Genomic DNA, 16,570 nt, shown 5'->3' on the forward strand with positions numbered 1-16,570 from the left:
GTGGGTGCTCTGCGGAGAGGGAGACCTCCGTGTTTGAGACGGGAGCGGGCGGCGGGAGGTCCAGCGAGGGGAGAGGGAGAAATATAACAAAATAAGATACCAGCGAGGGGAGAGGGAGAAATATAACAAAATAAGATAAAATAGGAGAAACCTGTCTCCCTCTTTGATTTTATTTTCAGCGTTTAATCAAGGCGGAGGCGGGCGGCAGAGAGGTAGAAACAAACAGCCAATGTGTGTGTGTGTGTGTGTTGTGTTCAGGTGTTGTCAAGTAAATAACAGTGCCCATCGGGTAGCCACACTCTAATGTGTGTATGTGTCCCCTATCTATTGGGGCCTATCTGAATTTCTGTCTTTGAGAGATATTATTCTGTAATATAACTGAATTTTCTATCCATACATATAAACTTTAAATATATTAAAATTATGAGGCATCTTTGAGTAAACTGCGAGTATCATTTAAGTAGGCTATGTCGTGGCCAGGCCGAGTGTCCTCTTTTTTGGAAATCAAAATATGGTCACCCTACCTTGGACGTCATGTGTGGACGTGGAAAGTCCATGACCAAACATGGACATGTGACGAGGTCACAGTGAGGATGAAAAATATTTGTAGCTTTGGGGAGAGTCAAAAACAAAACATCACACCCCAGCAAGGACAGTCCCTTAGAAAACATTTGTGTACATTAACACATATTAGTCATAGCCTAACCTTTCATTTGCTGCTGGTGAGAATAGTCTAACAGTCATTAGTTCAAGGTCCAAAGTTTAAAAAGTTATTCTTGCGTTTGGCCATGAAACAGCACTTCAAAATAAAAGACCTGTGCCACATTTGCGAGTCACTTTCGGTCCATTCAAAATGGACACGAGACCCACTTTTGGACCGCGACCCACCAACTAGGAACCACTGGTCTAACATAAATTCAGCCAGAGAAATAACTCTGAGAGTGAAAGGTGTGCCAACCAACCCCGGCCTCCCCTACTGTAACTTGAACACTGTGTGTGGGGCAGTGGGGCCTCTGTCCCCCCTCTGTGTGTGTCTCTGTGCGGGCTCTAATGTGATTAAACCCGCAGATGATTCACGTTGTGTCTGCGGCCATGTGCTAATCAGCTGATGCGCCACAGCCGCCTCTCCTCTATTTAACTGCTGCTCGGCTCAGACTCATGTTCAGCCTCCTCTGCCTCTCTCTGCTGCTGCTTCCTCCGTCACACACGCACACACACACACTCTCTCTCTCACACACACACAGCATGCCTCCGTTCAACAAAACCCAGCTGCAGAACAAACCGTTCAAACAGAGGAAGAGTTTCGGTAAATGTCTCAAACATCTGTCAGTAACTCTCTCAGGACCTCGACAGATATGTGATGGTGTTTATTTTCTCTGCAGCTACACGGAAACAAGAAGTGGCGGGCATCAGGCTCAAGTTCCCCAACAAGATCCCGGTGAGTTTTCTGCAGAGATGTGTCAGCGTGAAGCTTTGCATGTGATGATGTGTGTCCTCACCTGTCGGACGGGTGCTCGCAGGTTATAATCGAGCGGTACGAGAGGGAGAAGTTTCTGCCTCCGCTGGATAAAACCAAGTTCCTGGTGCCGCATGAACTCACCATGACTCAGTTTGTCACCATCATCAGGTAAAGTTCACCTCTCTGTGTTTGTCCCAGCACATCTCAAATAGATCAGGCTGTAATGTGAGGCAGGGGTGTGTGGCATGATGCTGCAGGCATGTGGGATATGACTATTTGCTGGAACAGTGCGGTTTTAATATTTTAGTTTGAAGTGATGTAACTAAAGATTATTCTTGTTGTAGTTTAATGTGTTTTATTGTCTAAGTCTTTTAAAAGGTCAGAGTATGGTGATAATGCATGAAACAGCTTCTTAATGTCAAACCAACCCTCCAAAACTCAAATATATTTGTCTCATAAAACAAAGACAAGCAGCGAATCATCACAATTTAAAAGCTGGAACTATAATTTTCCCTTCGTTTGTATTCCAAATAGCTTCAACAGTTGTTATTAAGTAGACCCCTTTTTAATCTGCCTATCAATTAACTGTTTCAGTTCAAGAACAGTGTGTGATTTATTGTGGGGAAAATGTCTCCTTTAACTTTAAAGCTTCTTAAGGGGAAAAATCTTAAGGATATTCACTGCAAAGTTAAGTTTTTTTTAAATGTCTTTATGTGTGATACGTTTGCTATCTTACTGACAAGTTTTACCTTAAAGTGTAGCAGAGACTTAAAGATCTGTTGGGTCACTTAGTGAGTTATCAGATGTAGGGATGGGGCTAATTACTGGAAATGTTAAGCTAATATAAACACCAAGCATCATGCTGAAAGCTGAACATTGTGAGTCCTCAGCTCCTCAGATGTTTGTTGGTCATGCTTACACAGCAGACGGACGGTGTGTCCCTGTCAGTCCGTCCATAAGTCCTCAAATCTGTCTTTAAACAGGTCAAACAGTCAGTGAGACGAGAGTTCCCCGTCATCTCTCTGGACTTCTGGTGCAGCAGTCTGCCTTATGTAAAGTTTAATTTCTTCATCATGTGGTGAACGTCTGATAACTTCGACACAGTCACTTCAGATTTTCTCCTCGTTGTCTGTGTCAGAAAATTCAGTCGTGTTCTGGTCTCTTATAGAAACCTCTTTACTCTTAAGTAAATGGACCATTAACATATTTCACTTAATGTCACACAGCTTTGTAATAGACTGTTTAATTTGAGCTCTGCATGGAAGCACATGTTTCTCAGGTCAATATGCACCTTTTTAAATTCACTTATAGAATTATGTTTCTTATCTCTGTATGCAGAGAGTTTTGATGTATTTATCATGCTGTCTTTGGGACGTCTGCCCTCTGTTTTATTTAAGGGGAGGTAAATGGAAGTTGAAAATGATGATCTACAGTGGCCGCTGGCACAGAACACCAAGTCCTAGTTCAGGTTTCCTCAAAATAAATTGGTTGCATAAAAAACCCTTAAGTCTTCTCCTTAAGGTTTCCTTTTAAAATGCTCACTTAAGTATTAATGGTTTGCTCCTTGTCTTGATCTTATACTTAAGGAATCCTTAGACTGTTGCACAAAAGACCTTAGCAACCAAAGCAAGGTTAAAACAAACTTAAGGTACCTCTAACTCTTAACTGCAACATGACTGACTTTAAGGTAATAAATAAGAAATAACTAACCACCCTGAGAGGAGTGTTCTGCGACCAGGAGAACCTGATGGATATGTTTCTGATTTTACACTTTAGATTTGATTGAATTCATTTTTGTTGCCGTTTCTTCCTAGAGTCGTTTTCTGTTTCCTGGTATTTGGGGATCAGATTTACTTTGTAGTTTGTGCTGTCTGACTGTATTCCTCATATCTTCCTTTCTTCTGCCATTTTTCCTTTAACTGTAAACCAACTTTGAGACGTTAACAGGCGTCACAGGCGTGAGTCCAAACAAACAAACCATCTCCATGAACTTATACAGCTGTAAAATCTCTTTGAACACAGTAAATGACTCAAAGTTTTTCCTCAACAAAGGGGATTCTGTGCAACTGTAAGTCCCTCAGCTAAGAAGAAAGTAAGCCTTAATACTTAAGGGGACAACTTAAGGTGTTTTGTGCAACCGGTCCCAGGTTCTAGAGTTTTTATGGGGACTATTTCATTAGTAGATGTCAGTGTTTCGTCGGCCCTAAAAAGGTTTACACATCCAAAGGACTTCTATAATAATGAACCTCAGGGCGGCTGGACCAGGCCTTCATAACCAGGCTATTAGAGGGGACCAGGATTATATCTGAAGGGTTACAGTCAAATAAGTAACTGGTAAAACATATACACATTGGTCATATTAAAGTGAATAATATCTGTTGAGCTGGTTTCAGCCTGAGCTTTACTGGTCCTCAGGTTTGAATCTTTTCAGTTTCATTGCTTCTCTTCAGGTTTCTGTGAGGTTCCTCATTCTGTCTTGGTCATGATTACACAGCACAAAATGTGCAGGAGAAAAAAACGTGTCCGTCTTCTGACACGAGTCAGATGGCTGCTCTCGGATCAGTTACAGCTTCAGGTTCAATTATAGCAATTATGTAACATGTGAGGGAGAGATGAGAGCGTTTCAGTCTGATCTGATGATATTCTCACCACACGAGACTTTAACTGTGCCCCAGATCAACACTGCATGCTGACTGCTGCACACTGTGTATGATGTTCAGGCGTTTATATGACGTGCTGCCAGACGTTAGACTGTGACGCTGGAATTAACTGAATTATGAAGTGACTGAGTTTGTTTCCACATGAATCTGCTGAAGGAGGAAAATTTCTCAGAGTTCGCGTTAAAACACTGAGTTGGACCTGCAGGATTTGTGACATCAGTTTGTTTGGAGCCAATCAGCGTGCAGTATGAAAGTGTGTCGTGAAGCCTGCAGGTCAAGTGAAGTCGGACATTTTGCATCGTAGTTTAAATTAGAAATGTTTTCATTCTGAATGTTTCTTTTAAAGGAAGGAGGAGTGAGTGTAATTTAAAACCTGTCAGGAGTAGAGCGTGACACTGTCTCGTCCCACTCCCACAAAAAAAACCTCCTGCTCCGTCCCAATCTCAGGAGAATGACTCCTTCACATTCCTGAAAGAAAACAGTATTTATTAATATCAGAGCTGCGCATCACTTTATCTGTTTCCTTTCTTGTATGATGCCTTTTTGAACTACTTTGTGACCTATGTCTGAGAGAAGCTCTATATTTTACTTATTTACTGGTTAAAAACTGACCTATTGTTATAATTCCCATCCTGCCCGCTCACTTTTCTGTGCCATCGCATCCCGTTGGAATCTGGGAATCCCAAAAAATGTCAGCCTGTAGTCCAGTGATTCCCAACCTTTTGCCTCAACCCTTTGAAACATGGAGCAACGTCACTTTTCTTGTGCGGCTCTCAGAAGCCGTTGACGAGTATTTAAACCTTTGAGCCCCGAGCAAACTGGTGCCACTTCTTTCAGAAACATGTTGGTAAGAATTGTCCCATGAATTGCAAAAAAAAAAAGAATAGATTTAGAAAATTATTTTTTTAAAAAGCTGGGGAAAAATGTCTAATTACATTTTAAAATTATGTTAGAGTAATAATAATTTTTTAAGGTACTTTTCTTGTTTGTTCTTTTTTACTCATTTTCTTGTTTCATCTTTTTACTAAGTTATTGCTCATTTTTGGGGTCGTTTTTTTCTTTTATCAGGAATTACTTTCTTGCTTTTTCATTATTTTTAAAATCAAGCCATTAATTCAGTCAAGCCAATTTGCTCAGGTTTCAAAGGGTTAACGGACCCTTCTTCTGTCATTGAGTAAACTGACGATCCCTGACCATGACATTGTATGAATATTTCAGTAGAGATGCAGGATATTGACATTTTTGCAGATATGTAACAACTTATTGGGCTGATACAGATATAACCTCTTTTTTTTCCCTCTCCTATTTTTAGTGATCATCAAGTCTCGTCTGTGGTGGAATTAACATCATATTATACATTCATCCACCAGCAGGTGGAGACATATAATACTGTTCAGTGTCTATAATGTTCATTCATTGTGCACAATAAGAAAAAGCATGTTGGCAGATTCTGATAGTTTATTTTAAAGCCAATAACGTAACGTTTCAAATGAAGGTTGAATTAAAGAAGCAGTTCAGCCTCTTGTGTGCCGGGCGTCTGCTTATTTACTATCAGTTATTGTTGGATTAATCTCAACCTCGTGTTCAGATCATTATATCACATGATGTTTTTCCACATTAGTACTGTTTTTGTTGTGTTCAGTGTAGTGTTTCATTTTCTTTGTGCAATGCATTGTGGGACAGTGTTCCATCACGAGCACATTTAAAAATTGCACTTTCAGTCTGCATACTAACATTCTCGCATTTTCCGATGTGAACACAAACACTTAAAATGCCCAGAATTCTGAGCGTAATCTGGAGCCAGCTGACGCGTGCAGCCGCAGTGGACGGTGATAAAACAATAGTCGACCACGTTAGTGCTGAACCAGCGTCACATGTGAGAGGTGCAGGTATGTGAAGCAGCTGACGGTCTGCAGGACGTCCCTCATTCATGACTGCTGTCTGTCCTTTGTCTCTCAGGAACAGGATGGCTCTGCTGCCCACTCAGGCCTTCTACCTGCTCATCAGTAACAGCGGGCTGGCCAGCATGTCTCTCACCATGGCTCAGGTGTACAAAGACCACCAGGACGAGGACGGCTTCCTCTACATGACCTACGCCTCGCAGGAGATGTTCGGACACTGACGCACAAACGGCTCCCTGCTTTAGATTTTATTAGATGATGAAGGTTGCTGTAAATAGAAAAAAATACTTTGTATATATTGTAATATTTGTTGTACATGTTGATTGTGAAAGACAGATTTTAGTTGAAGTATGTGGATCCAATAAATCTTAACTATGAGAAATAAACGGGTGCAGTCTGCTGGTTCAGAAGGATCACACGAACATCTGTTTTCATCAGTCAAGGCTGCTCTTAAATTTATTTTACATTACAAATTGTTTAGTTTAAGTTGGTTAGTTCAGGAGTGTTTTCCTCCCCAGTCTCCAGAATAAATGTTGGCATTGTACATTTCAGCGAACCATGGATACGTTAAATTTCTGCGTAATGTAGCAGATAAGTTGAACCTTTGCCTTAAGTATCAAGTTCTTGCGGACTTGTGACACGTCATCAGTCGCAGCCCAAGTACTGTTCCAACTCAAAGTCCGCATCCAGCCAAGTACAGTCCAAATGCCTGGATGTGAACTTGCTCTGCCCGTTCCATCGGGAGGTGACTTGTGTGGACTTTTGACAGCCAGGTATCCCAGAATGCATTTCTCTCAGACCAGCGGCCATGGCAGCCGTCCTTGGGAGTTCATACTCCCGAGTCGAACTTGCCAAGTCCGAACTCGGCGTACTTGGTATTGAGAAACGCCTATGATGTTAGAACATGATGATGTCACAGTCAAGCTGAGCTTTGACCTTTTGACCTTCATTATTTTATCCTGTTAGACATTTGTGTCAGGTTTTGTCATAATTAGTGTACGAACTCTTGAGTTATGGCCAAAAACCTATTTTGTGAGATCACAGTGACCTTTGACCACAAAATTGTAATTCAGTCCAAGTGGACGTTTGTGCCAAATGTAAAGAAATTCCTTCACAGAGTTCTTGAGATATCGCATTCACAAAAATGAGAGACAAGGTCACAGTGACCCCGACCTTTGATCTACCAAAACAGTCAGCTCATCGTTGAGTCCAAGTGAATGTTTGTGCCAAATTTGAAGAAATTCCCTTGAGGCATTCTTGAGCTATCGTGTTCACAGTGATGGTACATATGAACGTACAGACAACCCAAAAACATAATGGCCACAGCTGTCACTGGCGTGGAGGCAAAACATCTATCAGTGGCACTGTCCTGGCAGGAAACGCAGTGATGTCTGGGTAACAAACGCTTTTCGTGTCACTATCTCAGGTGCAAACACAGAAATGCCTTGCTTAGAAAAATGACTGATTTTTGTGCCACCACCCCGACAGGAAACAACAACAACAGGTCGCTGCTAAACACCCACATTTGATGCCTAAAAAAGCTGCTGCAAACGCAGCAGTTACATCACAACTGGTTTTGTTTGTTGGTCTGCAGCTGTGCCGGCGTCTCACCTGTATGTGTCCCACCATCCCCTCCGCCTCCTGATGAGACAGTCAGCTCATACTCTACGTCACCTAGAGACATCGTTGCGATACATATGAAATGTGCAATGCTAACATCTGTTAGCAGCTGGGCTGTGTTTTCGGTAAACGCTCTGTTAAAGGGTTCGTTTGGGAACTTTTCTTACATTTGTTTCCTGCGTGGTGTCAGATAGACTTGTGAGAGCCTTCTTCATATCTGTTTTGTGACTCACAAGCTGCGCTGAAAAGAAACACTCTTATTTTAAAGTGAAATTGATGCCGTTCACAGATTATACAACTTTGTTATAAATCCAGCACAGAGCAGGTTTAGTTTGATTTTATTTGTCAATAACCCGTGTTGCCCTACAGTAGGACAGTCGTTCTTTCTTTTTGAGATCTGAATACTCTGCAGTCACAGCACATTAAGTGTGGTACACTGATAGAAACCAGAGAAGTGTTTCAAATGTTTTATAGCGTGTATTAGTTAGTTTATACCTTAATTTATCTGTGCCTCAGAGGTAGAGCCGGTTCTCCACTCGGAAGATCAGCGGTTTGATCCCCAGCTCCTCCAGGCTGCATTTCGAATGTGTAAAAACTGAGTAGCAGGTGGCACCATGTGTGGTAGCCTCGGCCACCAGTGCGTGGATGTGTGTGTGTGAATGGGTGAATGTGAATTGTAGTGTAAAAAGCGCTTTGAGTGGTCAGATGACTAGAAATGAGCTGTACAAGCGCAGGTCCATAAACCTGGAATATGGTTAAGTCAAGGCTACGACTGAGGGCATGACCTCATTATTTTGGGTGATGTGGGGCCTTATGCTGCGTTCATATCATATTGGAGCATCGTAAATGAAGCTCTTGCGAAGAAAGTCAGGAAGACAACACTTTTCATGCTCAAGCTGTAAGTTTCTTTCTTACTCTGTGATTCTTTCCCTGCACGTATGCTCACTCACTATCTCTAGGTGTCATTGTCTGCGTAGGTCAAATGAGTCATCAGCTGATTCACAATCATCAGTTACACAGCGACACACCTTCTGTGTCAGCCTATCATCTTACAGCTCCTCATTTTAAATATGCTCCTTTCTTGCTGCAGTCGTGCGCGCCCTCCTCCTCCTCCTCCCCATCACCACCCAGTCTGTAAGGACTCTTCAGCCTCATACGTCTCATCAGCCTCAGAGTCATCAGCCACCACCAGTGTCTGGACTGCATTGGGGGGATTTATCCTGCTGCTGTTCAGATGTACCTCGATCACAAAGGGCCAAAGACTTAATCAGCACAAACCACCTGTAAATCTGTACACTCATAGTCTGTATCTTTACTTCATTCTTCTGTTTCTCCTGATTGAAATACCAGTTTCTGTAAATACTGTTAAAAAAAAAAAATAGTCACAACTCAACGTGGAAGCAGGTTTTTTCCAAAAGCTCCAATATATCAAATGTTGGGCAATAAAAATATAAAGTGCTTGAAAGACAAACATGAACACCTCACATCAGCCTGTTAAATGTTATTAAATCCAAACATAATGATTTAGTGTTAAATATAACTTTATATTTTCTTGGGCATCTGTCTCAGGTCTTGTGGTGGACTTACTGTATATTACTCTGTCAATACAGTGTCAGGAATAATGAAATAATAAAACCCAAATCCTTCTGTTTAATCATAATCCATATCAAACCAGAAAAGAAGCATTTGTTGGCTCTAAAAGTCACATGAAGAACTCATGACCTTAATATTTCTTAAATCCCTGTTTCCTCCTGAGCTCGAGGTTAGTTTGAGTTCACACAGTCTTCCTCCTGCAGCACTTACAGAACCTTTACTGCAGTAACAGTACTAATACCACACTGTAAAAATACTCCACTGCAAGTAAAAGTCCTACATGTATCTAAAGTATTTAAAGTCATTCAGAAACTTTGGGGTCCCTTTGTTAACACTGTGCCTTCTTTGGATTCAACCAACCACAGTGATCATCATTTCTGATCCATTCATGAGTTTATTAACATGTGTTTGAACGTCCAAATGTCCCCTAGCTTTAGTTACAGTACACCCTCTCACCGCCACTTTATTAGGTACACCTTGCTGGTACCAGGTTGGACCCCCTTTTTAATTAATGGTGTCACAGAGTCAACAAGGTGCTGGAAACATTCCTCAGAGATGTTGGTCCATATTGACATGATGACATCACACAGTTGATCCATGATGAGAATCTCCCGTTCCAGCACATCCCAAAGGTGCTCTATTGGACTGAGATCTGGTGACTGTGGAGGCCATTGGAGTACAGTGAACTCATTGTCATGTTTGAGATGATGTGAGCTTTGTGACATGGTGCGTTATCCTGCTGGAAGTAGCCATCAGAAGATGGGTACACTGTGGTCATAAAGGGATGGACACACTCAGCAACAATACTCAGGTAGGCTGTGGTGTTTAAACCATGCTCAGTTGGTACTAAGAAAATCTCCCCCACACCATTACACCACCAGCAGCAGCCTGAAGCGTTGATACAAGGCAGGATGGATCCATGCTTCCATCTGAATGTGGTTTTTCCAATCTTCTATTGTCCAGTTTTGGTGAGAAAACCCGTGTGAATTGTAGCCTCAGTTTCCTGTTGTTAGCTGACAGGAGTGGCACCTGGTGTGGTCTTCTGCTGCTGTAGCCCATCTGCTTCAAGGTTGGACAAGGTGTTGTTGCTTCAGAGATGCTCTTCTGCTGCTGTAGCCCATCTGCTTCAAGACATCTGCAAGTTGATTTAGCATAAAAGCAGCAGTAAGAAACACTGATGGATAAATATAAATACACCTAGAACTGTGTGTGTGCTTCATAACCAGCATTCCCAGCAGTGCTACATTTGTCACTCGTCTCACCTGCTCACCTGTTCAGACTACAGGCTCCTGCAGTGGATTGTGGGACACAGTGATTCTGGCACATTTTACTTTACTACAACAGATTTCACAAGCAAAGTTGTTACAATAAATGTGACAGGAGTTTTGGGTGTCAGCTGGTTGAATTAACAAACAGCAGATTCAGTTGATCTTCTGATGAACTGATTCCTCAGTTGTTCGTCTCTCTGGACACCAGGTGGCAGCAGAGATCAGCCAAACTGAACACAGTCTCCTTCCGTTCATCAGTCAGAGAGTTTAAATGTTTGAGTTCAGACATACATTAAGAACATAACCTGTGAGAGGAGCTGCCTCCTAACCAGCTGATCTGTGAGGTCTGTCCTCAGTGGTGGAATGAGTACATTTACTCAAGTACTGTACTTTACTATTTGTCCTTGCATACTTTTACTTACAGGTTCTGTATGTGACAGTCAGAGCATTAATGCAGCAGCAACCACAGTTACACCAGATATAGTGGAGCTAACAGCGTCCTGAGCAGACAGTGAAGTCACGCTCTGTCTGTGTGTGTTGTAATAGGAGCTCCTCTGTGGTTTGTAGTGGTCACACGGTACGGCTTCCACCACATATTATTGGTTGTTAACACTGATATCAGGATGGCGTCATCGTGAAAGCATAGTGCCCACCCTCTTGTTCTCCTCTGTCAGCACTGTTGCTCTGTTTTTACACTGAGTGTTCAAGGTGTGACGCTTCTTTATAAAGGGTATGACCACAGGATAGGAGGGAGGGATAGAGTTGTCTCGCCTTTAAGCCAGCAGTGGAGATAGTGACAGTGCCAAACCAGGGGTGCTGAGTAGCTCACCTGGTAGAGCAGGTGCCCAGTGTTCAAAGGCTGTGTCCGTGCTGCTGCAGCTGCAGGTTCAGGGACGTGTATGGGGAGAATTCAAAAGCAGCTAGCAGCGGTTAGCAGCTAACTCGAAGATTAAGAACAGCGGCTGAAAATGTCCGCAAATTTGGAAAACAAGTTCTTGGAGCTCCTTACCCTCCAAGCAGAGGACGAGGTCAGCTGCCATATAACACACACTTCGGCGTTGGCGGCTTTTCGGTCGATTGAGCATGTTGAATCGGCGGCAGAGCTTGTCGGTGAGAGAGATCGCTACCGGGCTAACCGGTGCTTCCTCCTCAGGCTCCACTTCACTCAGCTGCCCCACAGACCCGCTGCTTCTTCACACTTTAACCTGAATAACAAACCGGAGCTAGCTGGGAGCGGCTAGCGGAGCGTTAGCCGCAGCATGACCGGAGGGAAGCACAGCCAGTTAGCCTCCGCTAGTCTCTGAGCTAGCCCCGGCTCTCCGTTTGGATCCAACCGGAGCACCGAGCCCTGGTTTGTTATTCAGGTTAAAGTGGGAAGAAGCAGCGGGTTTATCGGGCAGCTGAGTGAAGTGGAGCCTGCGGAGGAAACACCGGGACCGTCTGGATGTAATAGTCCGTGGAGGTGCTGCGGTGCTCGGCTGCACAGATAGGAAACCCCTCGGCTGACAGGATGTACCACTCTCTCACTCCGCTCTCTCTCACGCAGGCGCAGAACGTACGTGCTACTTGGCCGTCGGATGTAGTCCGTGTAGTGTGTTCAAATGCAACTGACACAGGGCGACGTGAGGCGACGTAGACGACGCAGCAGTTGGCTTTCGTCGCCGCTAGTTCTTTGATGTCGGTTTGGTGTGTCCGCACCTCAACAGGTACAGTAAATGATTGTTATTGACATGTTAATGCCATTGTTATTGTTTATAAAGTGCTGCTGACATGTAAGTTATATGTCACACTAGAGGCTGATAACAGCACGGTGGTGCAGTGGTTAGCATTGGCACCTCACAGCAACAGGGCTCCTGGTTCAAACTCAGGGTGGAGGAGCCCTTCTGTGCTGATGTGAGCTGTTCATGTTTGTTTTCCTCCCACACTCCAAAGACATGCAGGTCAGCTGGGTCAGCTGGGATAGGCTCCAGCACACCTACGACCCCTAACAGGGTGGGCAGTTACGGAAAATGAATGAATGAACTAGAGGCTGATGATATCGTGTTGCACTTCACGCCCCTTTTGCCTCCAGGATACAGCACGTGTCTAAAATCACACACTGGAGCAGAATGATGCTGCTGTTGTTTCCGTCTGTGTAGAAATGCAAAGGCAGTGTAAAAAAGTGGCGTCATAGCGACCCTTTAGCGCCATCTCTGAGTAAAAAGGGCTAATGTTATGTTAGCACTGTTAGCTGCTAGTCTGTGCAGACAAATAACACGCCCTGAATTTTGCACTGAGTCCCTTTACAGTAACATTTGCGATGCAGGACTTTAGCTTGTAATCAGCGGTGTAGATAAACGCAGGTACACCCACCTCTTTTCTGATGGTTTACAACACACTCACCCATCAGCCAAAACACACACCCTTGTTTTGAAAGGCCCATAAGGAGGCGCTCTCTCCCTCCCTCTGCTATAAAACATGAAACAGTTTCATCTGTTGTGAAAGGGACGCGCACTGATTAAGTCGTTTCCTAGATTTCATTACAGACGTCATTAGAAAAGTTGACGACAGCGTGTTATTTTCCTCTGGATCCTACTTGCTCCTCAGAGTTGCAGAGAAGTTTGGGTGCTAGTTTACGCTCCATTAACTGTAATTGAATCAACAAAAGTGATTACGTCCCCTGAATCTCCAGCAGCTGCCTCACTGAGGAGGAAACACAGAGACTCATCAGTCGGCCATCATACAGCCTTTTATATGCGGAGTTGGGTTCGAGAGCATTTTAAATCTGAATCCTTTCTTTTAGACTCATTTTCCAGCATTTGTCATTAAGTTATGTTAAAATTAAATCTCATAGATTCACTTTTGATCCGTTATCACTGATATGAACGACCCTGATTCCAAAAGAGTCGTGAATAAAATCAGACTGCAGTGATTTGTAAATCTTTTTTGACCTATATTTACATGAATACAGTAGAGACAAGATATTTAATGTTCAAACTAATAAACTTTGTTTTTCAAAAAATAAAATAGGCTTATACACTCATTCTGAATTTGATGCCTGCAACATGTTAGAATAAAGTTGGGACAAGACAGGAGCATGTTTACCGCTGTGTGACATCACCTTGTCTTCTAACAACACACACTAAGTGTTTGGAAACTGAGGACACTAATTGTTGAAGTTTTGAAAGTGAATTTTTTTCCTGTTCTTGCTTAATATACGACTTCAGTGTCTCAACAGTCCGCAGTCTCTGCTGTGGTATTTTGTGTTTCATAATATTCCACACATGTTCAGTGGGAGTGTAATGTTATAGTACAACACTGGAACTCAGTTGCAGAGAAAAACACCAAACACCAAGAACAGTTTTTCAGATCCAAATCTGTACTGAGGAGGTCAGGGGTCATACACGTGACGCCAGTCAGTGAAGGCAGAAAAATCTGTTTAGGGAAATCACACAAGAAGCAAAGTCCATAAATCCAAGCAGAGTCAAAAACCAGGGAATCAAACGTGAGGAAGAGGCTGGAGCGCATGAACACACTACGGCAACAACGACAAACTGGCAGCTGAGTGGGGAAACACTGGGCGTTAGATACACAGGAGCTGATTACTGACTACACACAGGTGAGTGGAACAAGACACAGGTGAAACACAGGAGGTAATCAACAAAGGCGGAAAACTCAGGAAGTAAAAGAAACACAATGAGAACACATTTCAAAATAAAACAGGAAGTGGACACAAACACATGAACATAAACGTGACAGAATATCACAGGGAGACAGGTGTGGACTGCAGACAGGTCAGTCTGGTACCTGCACTCTGTCACTATGAAGCCACGCTGTTGGAACACGTCTCGCTGGAATAAGCGGGGACGTCCCTGAAAAAGACGTCGTCTGGATGGCAGCATATGTTGCTCCGAAACCTGTATCAACCTTTCAGCATTTATGGAGCCTTCACAGATGTGAAGTTACGCCGTGTTATGCCATGGGCACTAACACACCTCCGCACCATCACAGATGCTGGCTTTGAACTTTGAGCTGGTAACAATCTGGATGGTCCTTTTCCTCTTTAGCCCGGAGGACCTGACGTCCATGATGGACTTGTCCGACCACAACACACTTCCCACTTAGGGCGCATTCACACCAGGATAGTCCAGGGGGCTCAGGTCGATTGGGCGGGGAATGCCGAAAAATTTCACACCTTCATTTGGTTCGGTTCACTTTCACACTGCACTTTTCAAAGCGGACCAAACTGCCTGGACAACGTCACGCAATTACAACAGCTGCTCGTTTGTGGGCGCCATTGCCCGAAACGACCACTGACCAGGAAGAAAAAAAGCATGAGGAAGAAGACAACCCGGCTCATGGATTGGCCGGGACCCAAAACGGAAATCCATCTTCAGCCGGCTTGAATGCGTCCTCAGTGTCATCAGATGAGCTCGGGCTCAGAGAAGTGGGTGGAGCCGTTTCTGAGAATTTTCTCTGGAGACTTGAGAAAAACAAAGTTTTCTCCTCATGAATTCAACGTGTTACATTGCGAGTAATTATGATCCTCTGAGGGGGTGAAGTGTTCCTTTAAGAAGCCACACACGCCCAATAAAAAGCTAATTGATTTCTCGCTGTTGCTGCCTGGTGTTATTTTATTAGCAGAGTTAACAGGTTAAATAAAGGTGAGTCTCAGGCAGCAGAGCAGATGAACTGACTGATTCGTGTCAGAAGGTTAGTTAGGGCGGAATCTGTTTTGTTGGGAGAGAAACTTTGTTTAATGGAGTCGGAGGTTCTGCTTAATGTCCTGCAGCAATCAGCCGGTGACCGCAGGACTCTGGAAAAGCCAATCGCTGCAGTTAATGAAGCCTGTTGTTGTGCAGCTGTAATGGTCCCAGCCTCGCACACACTCATTACGCCTGTCTGGATTCGCTCTCGTTTGGGAAATGGGTTTTGTCTTACTCATCAATTAACAGCGCTGGGAGCCTCTGGAGTTTAGAGGGGAGGAAATCAGGGAGTATAAACTTGTACATTAGAGACTTTTATTCTTTCACTTTAGTTTCCCAAAGTCAGTGAAGCCTGCGAGCATCAATTTATGACTTTCTGACCAGTAATATCGGCCATTTAGCGCTGGCCTCCATCCAAGTACTGCACACTGATACAGTTAATAAAAATGATGAATAAATCAAAAGTTATAAAGCAAATTATCAGAAAGGGAGAGTTTAATATTTTGGAAAATGTGCCGGCCTGGGCGAGAGTGAGACGAGATATCAGTCTCATGTCAGGACGTCAGTGATGGAGAGTAACTAAGTACATTTATTCAACTACTGCACTTAAGTACAAGTACCTCAAAATTGTACTTGAGTATTTCCATTTAATGCTACTTAATACTTCTACTCCACTGAGTCTCAGAGGTAAATATTGTACTTTTATCAGACTGGTATCGACAAAGAGAGGACTCAGAAAACACAAGGTCTTTATTGAAAGGTCGGTGCACAGAAAGAAAACAGCCCAAAAATACAAACAAAGGTTTCCAAAAGGCAGGGGGCTTAAGCAGAATACAAAAATGCAAAGTTCAGATCAAACACAAGAGAACATGAGGACAAGATGACAGGAACATGTGCTCAAACAACTGAGGACGAAGCACGTGGACTAAATACATAGGGGAGGAAGTAATGAGGGACAGGTGAGACCAATCAGGGCGGGGCAGGTAATCACACAGGAGGGAAACACACAGGGGGCAGGAAGTGAAGTCCCTGAAACGAGAGACAACGGTGAGTATCAAAATAAAACAGGAAATACTAACAAACACTGAAAACAAGGAAAGCATTACCTCGATGGGTGTAGCAACTTTATTTTGAAACTTTGGTTACTTTGCAGATTCGGATTAATAATACTGTACTAGGCCATAGCCATTGGTAGCTTTGTCACCTTCTACCTATGCCAGTCCTCAATGCCTATGTGCAGTTTCACATAGATTGACCACGTCAGTGAGGAGAAAAACGTGGGACAGACAGAATGACTGACTGACAGAATGACACACTGACAGTTTCCGTGATTATGTACAGCATACCATACCATGACTTAGTCATACCAAACATTAGAAACAAC

At 43.3% G+C, this 16,570-nt stretch overlaps 2 protein-coding genes across 2 annotated transcripts in view; both read left to right on the plus strand.

Annotated features, from left to right (window-relative positions):
* kif16ba (kinesin family member 16Ba) overlaps positions 1-16,570 on the plus strand; it is a 291,583-nt gene that overhangs the window by 192,034 nt on the left and 82,979 nt on the right. The window lies entirely within an intron of this gene.
* On the plus strand, positions 1,169-6,389 carry map1lc3c (microtubule-associated protein 1 light chain 3 gamma). The gene is made up of 4 exons (XM_050043834.1): positions 1,169-1,306; positions 1,383-1,438; positions 1,521-1,627; positions 6,079-6,389. The coding sequence occupies exons 1-4, from the start codon at positions 1,246-1,248 to the stop codon at positions 6,239-6,241; spliced, it is 387 nt and encodes a 128-aa protein (XP_049899791.1). The 5' UTR covers positions 1,169-1,245; the 3' UTR covers positions 6,242-6,389.

The sequence above is a fragment of the Epinephelus moara genome, chromosome 5 (assembly GCF_006386435.1).
Source record: "Epinephelus moara isolate mb chromosome 5, YSFRI_EMoa_1.0, whole genome shotgun sequence".
In the NCBI taxonomy this organism is placed as follows: domain Eukaryota; kingdom Metazoa; phylum Chordata; class Actinopteri; order Perciformes; family Serranidae; genus Epinephelus; species Epinephelus moara.

Excerpts from the sequence above, each read along its gene's own strand:
- map1lc3c (XM_050043834.1), top strand. The coding sequence starts at position 1,246 with ATGCCTCCGTTCAACAAAACCCAGCTGCAGAACAAACCGTTCAAACAG. Across the intron at positions 1,439-1,520 it reads AGTTCCCCAACAAGATCCCG|GTTATAATCGAGCGGTACGA; the intron begins GTGAGTTTTCTG and ends GGGTGCTCGCAG. Across the intron at positions 1,628-6,078 it reads CAGTTTGTCACCATCATCAG|GAACAGGATGGCTCTGCTGC; the intron begins GTAAAGTTCACC and ends TTTGTCTCTCAG.